The sequence below is a fragment of the Colobus angolensis genome, unplaced genomic scaffold, assembly GCF_000951035.1.
Source record: "Colobus angolensis palliatus isolate OR3802 unplaced genomic scaffold, Cang.pa_1.0 Scaffold49, whole genome shotgun sequence".
NCBI lineage: Eukaryota > Metazoa > Chordata > Mammalia > Primates > Cercopithecidae > Colobus > Colobus angolensis.
The window spans coordinates 226,754-233,388 of NW_012118376.1; the positions used below are offsets into that span (position 1 = coordinate 226,754).

Genomic DNA, 6,635 nt, shown 5'->3' on the forward strand with positions numbered 1-6,635 from the left:
CCATGTGTCCCAGAATATTTCTCATTTTTTGACTTTTGAGCCAAAATTTCATTTGTGGGTTTTATTTTAATTTTAAGTTACCCACTTCACAAATGGATAGGAAGAGAGAATTCTTAAGAAGCATTTCCTGAATCTCACATCTGTGCTCAGGTGCCTTTTTTATAATAAGTTGCATCTGTTAGTTTTGGTTTCCTTGATATTCTCTCAGATTTGTACTTCTAAACATATATTTTTTCTTCAGTGCTACTGTTCTTTTTCTTACTGTAGATTATTTGTTTCGGGGGGAGTTACAGGGAGAGTTTCTCAGAAACAAAATGAGATGTAAGTGGTTTTATTTTCTCAAAGGAAGGATATAAAGTCAATAGAAAGGATCATTTGATCTGTCTTTATTTCATTTTATTTTTTGCTTTTTTTCATTTTTCTTATCAGCTTTGGGTACACACACACACACACACACACACACACACCAAAAAAGAATAACTGAAGTAGGATGTTTAGGAAATTACACAAAATTTAGATTAAAAAAGAAATAGATGCTTAGAATATGTTAAATACAAAATATGTTTCAAGTACTATTTTTAGCATATGCAAAATTTCTGGAAGGTTTTACAGAATACTTTTGGCTACCTCTGGGGTAGTTGGAGGGAAAGAGGGTTTCAGTTTCCTTTTGTGCCCTCATGTACTGTTGGAATTTTTTCTTATGTCTCATCAGTAAATACTACTTTTATATTTTAAAACTGACTTTTAAAAAACCCAAGTTCTCAATTGGTTCAGAATAAAAAATTAAATTAAAAAAATAAAATACCATGCTTTGAGTGGGCTTTTTGTTTTTCATTTTAGGTATAATGACCTAGGATAACTATGCCTTTACTTAAATATAACTAATATTCAAGTTTTCTGAAGAAAAACTTGCTGCTTTGAGATGTTAGGATTGCTACAACCTCTATCCCTTTCTTTCTCCCCTTCTTAACTTGCCCCTGGGAATAGTCTTTCTACTTTAGTAGCATTAACATTTGTAGCCTCCCCAAGTTCCATGCCTCAAACCCTGCTCCCTCTTATGTTACCCTCATCCCAGAAGATGGTAACAACCAGGAGTCAAACTACTACCGCTCTTCCTCTCTCTCTTTTGATCCTAATGTATTTTTGCACACTCTTATCAACCAGTTCCAGCAAATCCCTGTAATCCTTAATTGCTAACCCTGGTTATGCCCTTTAAGTTTAATAGGTAATTTGCTTATTTTTATTTTTATTTTTTATTTTGAGATGGAGTCTTGCTCTATTGCCCAGGCTGGAGTGCAGTGGCATGATCTCGGCTCACTGCAACCTCCACCTCCTGGGTTCAAGCAATTCTCCCACCTCAGCCTCCCGAATAGCTGGGACTACAGGCACCTGCCATCATGCCCAGCTAATTTTGTTTGTATTTTTGTAGAGATTGGGTTACATCATGTCAGCTAGGCTGGTCTTGAACTCCTGACCTCAGGTGATCCCCCTGCCTTGGCCTCCTAAAGTGCTGGGATTACAGGTGTGAGCCACTGGCGCCCAGCCGGTAATTTGTTTCTCTTATCATTTCTACTGAACTGAATCTTCAGCAATTTAACTGTTTAGTAGGTTGCACATTCAACGTTTTATTATTTTAGTTTGGCTTGGCCTGTCTTGGAGAGTAATAAGCCTGATTTGTTAATACCAGAGATTATTATTTTATGGTTTCTTACTGGCTGGTTAAATTTTTTCTGACTAATTAATATGGTCCATAACTGACCTAGAATTAGTCACTTTGTGATTGCTATTCCCATTATTCACTTAATAGGATTTGACTTTGTTGTAAAACTTTTTTTTTTTTTTTTTGACGGAGCCTCGCTCTGTCGCCCAGGCTGGAGTGCAGTGGCCAGATCTCGGCTCACTGCTGCAAGCTCTGCCTCCCGGGTTCCCGCCATTCTGCCGCCTCAGCCTCCGAGTAGCTGGGACTACAGGCGCCCGCCACCGCGCCCGGCTAGTTTTTTTTTGTATTTTTAGTAGAGACGGGGTTTCGCCACCTCGCCTGGCTAGTTTTTTTTTGTATTTTTAGTAGAGACGGGGTTTCACCGTGTTAGCCAGGAGGGTCTTGATCTCCTGACCTCGTGATCCGCCCGTCTCGGCCTCCCAAAGTGCTGGGATTACAGGCTTGAGCCACCGCGCCCGGCTGTAAAACATTTTTATATTGTCACATTATACTGTAGATTTTATTCATGCATTGACTGTCAGCTAATGGAAACAAAGCAGATTTAGGAGAAAGATTTAATAAAAATGAAATTAAAGATCAAAATAGAGGTTCTACTGAAAATTGAAAAATGGTTAAGTGATAATGTGGAATTAAGAAAGTATCCTTTTGATCTTTAACAGCTTGTATAGTTTATAGCATTATGGAACTATTAATTAAAATACTTAAATGTGAAATAAAATACATACAGCAGTATAAAACCAGAAGTCCCAAAAACATAAGTCTCACCACATTAATATTTACATATTTTTTTCTAGGACTTCATGTGTAACATTCTAAATGTGAAGGATATAAATATCATAACCCAGTTACTGTTTTACATTCTGATTTTTAAAAATTATATGCATTTTGCTACATTGCTCATATTTGTCTTGTTTTTATTAGAGGAAATCTTGTATTTTTTTAAGTTGACAAATTATGATCATTCCTAACCACTGTCCTGTTGGACACTTATTTTTCCCCCCCAAATATAGACAGATATTTCAACTGTGACATTTTATTGCCCAGGGATCATAAGAGGTCCACCAAGCTGCTCTTTAACAGTCTGGTTTTAGCACCTCCCCTAGTTAATAGGTCTATCAAATGACTCCTCATTCTGATTTCCAATATCAAATTTGGTTAATCCGATGGTGGCAGACATAAGTGTCAGCTTGAGCTTCATTTTAAATTCAATTTATTTAAAATGAAATAAATTTTAATGCTATTTAAATAAATTTACTTTGAAAGACAAATCTTAATGAAAAGTAGAAATAAGACAGGAAATTTTGTGAAGAAAAGTAATTCCATTATGAGTACCAGACAAGGTAAGCTGAAATGCACTAACATCATTATAGATAATAGGTTATGGAGACATTTCTTCTTGCTTTTCTAAGTAGCTCTATAGGGATTGAAAAGTAGGGCAGATAAAATGTGCTGCAAATTTCATTCACCCCTTTCCTCATCCTCCCCCTCTCCTCATCCAGTTCTTCTCCTGTACCCCTTCCATTATCTACTTCTTCCACCAGAATCACATCTTCGTGTGTTTTTGTGCATCTTTTCTTCTGAAGTATAGTCATTCTTTGAATATCTTTTATTCCAACCAGTTAGTTATATAAACCAAACATTTTTCGGTTATTTGAAACAGTTTCTAAATTGCATTGTATTTCCATTTCTAAATTGTATGTTTCAGAGAGTTTTCTTGTGAGTAGCCCAGCTTCAAAAACTTTTTCTCATAGCCTGCCATGAATAAAAAATAAAAATTTCCATGTTTTCTTTTTAAGTCTTTGACTCAAGTTTCAGTTGAAATTTGGTTCATCAGTTAGCATACATCAATGGCAGTTTTAACCTCAAGATGATATTGTGTACTTTAACAAAAGTGTAACTATTCTTTATCCTCCACCCTTTTTTTTAAAGGAATCTGCAGGTGGGGATCTTCAGTCTCCTTTAACACCAGAAAGTATCAACGGGACAGACGATGAAAGAACACCTGATGTGACACAGAACTCAGAGCCAAGGGCTGAACCAACTCAGAATGCATTGCCATTTTCACATAGGTACAGATTCAATTCAGCAATCATGATTAAGTAAATGTGTAAATATGGAAATGTTTGGTTCCAGGAACCCTTGTAGTTACAAGCTTTGAGTGAAAATTCTAGGTTGACTTTGACTTTTTTTTTTTTTTTTACTGCTTCTGTTAACCTCAGAAATGAAATACACAAACTTTTTATTAATTTATAGTTTATAGTTGCATAGATGGACTGCAGTGAACATTTCCTTTATGTAGAAAAAGGAGCACTAGGCTAATTACAGTACAAATTGTTTTTCAGTGAAATAAAATCTTGTAAGTTGCTCCTACCTGTCTTTTAACATAGCCTCTAAAAGGCCTCCTTTATTAACCTGGTTTCTATTTTTGTGTATGTTCTTGAAGGTTGTAAGTTGGAATTTTTTTTTTTTTTTTTAAGTAGGCTTTCCACTCTGAAATTAAGTTTTATCATAGTCTGAGGTGATCTCACCACATGATTTCACGGAAGGAAACAGTGGGATAACTTTTAGCATGGGTTTGTTAATGTTAATGGCAGATTTATCTTTGTACACCAACTAACAGGAGATAAGTCTTCACTTGCTTTTGAATTTTAAAAGAATCTGATAACTCTGAAAACATATAATTTATCCTAAATGTGTTCCAAACCAGTTATATTAATTATTGGCTATACTTGGTATATTTGGGATGTAAGGAGGTCTGTGCAATTGCAATCTTGCAAATGTAAAACAAATACCTATCAGTCATCCATTTTAAAGTTAATTTTTTATCCTTCTTTGGAAACTTTTCACTAGGTTAGTTTTAGTTAAAATTAGGAAAACAATTTTCCTTCATTGTACATTTCTTTTGGGGACCAATTAAAAAAAATCCTTTGGCATATTAAGCAAAATTGAAGTGAAGTGAGATACTCTTCAACTGTCTTTCTCATGAGAATTTTTATTTTGATTGAAATTTGTTGAATATTAAGGGCATAGGATTAAATATAGTAGAGGCTAACATTGAGAGACCTCATTGTCAGGCTGAGGAAGAAGAAAAAATTAGTTAAGATTTTTTAAGGAATGGCCAGGTGCAGTGGCACATGCCTGTAATCCCAGCACTTTGGGAAGCTGAGGTAGGAGGATCACTTAAGGCCAGGAGTTTGAGACCAGCCTGGGCAACATAGTGAGACCCCTATCTCTACAAAAATGTAAAAACTTAGGCCAGGCATGGTGGTGCACACACCTCTTAGCTGCTTGGGAGGCTGAGGCAGGAGGATCACTTGAGCCTGGGAATCCAAGGCTGCAGTGAGCTATGATTGTGCCACTGTACTGCAGCCTGGGTGACAAAGTAAGACCTTGTCTATAAAAAACAAAAAAAGTTTGTTTAGGAATGAACAGAGGAAAACTGACTATGAGGCCGTTCTAATTTGTTGCTAACAGTGCTAATAATTTTACATAAAACAGTAGATATATTTTGGAGTTATAGATTTATTGTTTTATTGTGGTGTAACCATATTTTCTGTTTGTAGTTATAAGGATGACTGAACACATGAAAAATTTTAGTTCTTTCGATCTGAATAATATGTTTACATTATATAGTCTTTTAAAATATACAGTTACAAGTAAATAATCATATTAGTATGCAATTTAAACAAATATTTTACTATATTGAGGAAAGGAAAAATTTTCTTGCTATTAAATTAGATTTAACATATCCATTTAATAAACAGACTTACAACTTCACCAATTATAATTATATACTTGATTTCTTTGGCTAACACTTAAATTGAGCCATCTGTGTTGAATACTGTAGCATTTAGAAATAAGAAATTTTGTATTTAACATTTGTAAAAGCTATTTGTAGTTTATTTTATGCACCTAAAATTTTCCAATGTCTACAATTTTGTCAATCCTTGGTATTTGGAGTTACTACCTGGAATTGGTCTTCTCCATAATTTTTCTCTGTTCTCAAGAGTCTTTAATAAGAGTTACTTTGACTTGAAGTACATAGCTGCTTTGACTACTGGAATTTATAGATGAGTCATGAAGATACTTGACAGAGTTCTGAATATAAAACTTAACAGGTCAATTTAAGTTTTTAATTATGTGAGAGGTATTACATAATCTTGTAGTTCTTGTTGAAAAATACTTCACAGGATTTTTTAAGACATTCTCTGAACTTGTTTTGGTTTTACATTAGTCAATATTAATTAGTATTCAGCTAGTTAGTTGACTGAAAACAAAATTTCCACCTGAGGTGTAGAACATTGAGTATTTTAAGTTAATGCTAGAATCCCAGAATATCAGAGCTAGAAGAGACCTCAGAGATGATATAATCCATGATTTTCCGAACTGTGGTAGTTTGATATCAGTTTAATAGGCCATTTGTGGCTTTCTGAAAAATGAAATATAATGAAACCAAAGAGAAAACATTAGAGTAAAACTCATATTGAGAGTAGAAACTGTTTCAGTAGTGTACGTATATGTGTGTGTGCTGATTATAGTGTAAAATGTCAAAGTTTGAAAGTGTGTGCCTTTGGCATATGGAAGACTAAATCCCAGAGGCTGGATGAGTTGCCTAAGTCACACAGTTCATTAGTAACAAATGTGAGTCTACAGCTCAGCTCTGATCCTGGTATGCACTGTCAGTTACAGTTCATTAGGCAAATACCCAACACAAGCACATTGTTGTGCCAGGAAGTTAGTAACTATTCCTGTCCTAGGAGACCTGTATAGAAATAAGATCCATGTTTCATGATTAGAAAAAGAATATTAAAATAAATTTTATTGAAATCTAAAACTCACAAGTTTTTAAACTGGGCACACTATTATTTTTTCCCATCGCAAAGGAACACAATTAACTATTTATTTATTTATTTAT

At 34.6% G+C, this 6,635-nt stretch overlaps 1 protein-coding gene across 3 annotated transcripts in view; it reads left to right on the plus strand.

Moving 5' to 3' along the window:
• Window positions 1-6,635, plus strand: part of HOMER1 (homer scaffolding protein 1) — a 142,675-nt gene that overhangs the window by 73,253 nt on the left and 62,787 nt on the right. For 2 of the 3 annotated variants that reach the window (XM_011959205.1, XM_011959203.1), the window contains exon 5: window positions 3,650-3,789. The exons of the other annotated variant lie outside the window; for it this stretch is intronic. In XM_011959205.1, coding sequence (XP_011814595.1) covers window positions 3,650-3,789 — 140 coding nt within the window. The remainder of the gene's footprint in view (window positions 1-3,649; window positions 3,790-6,635) is intronic. 3 annotated transcript variants of the gene reach the window in all.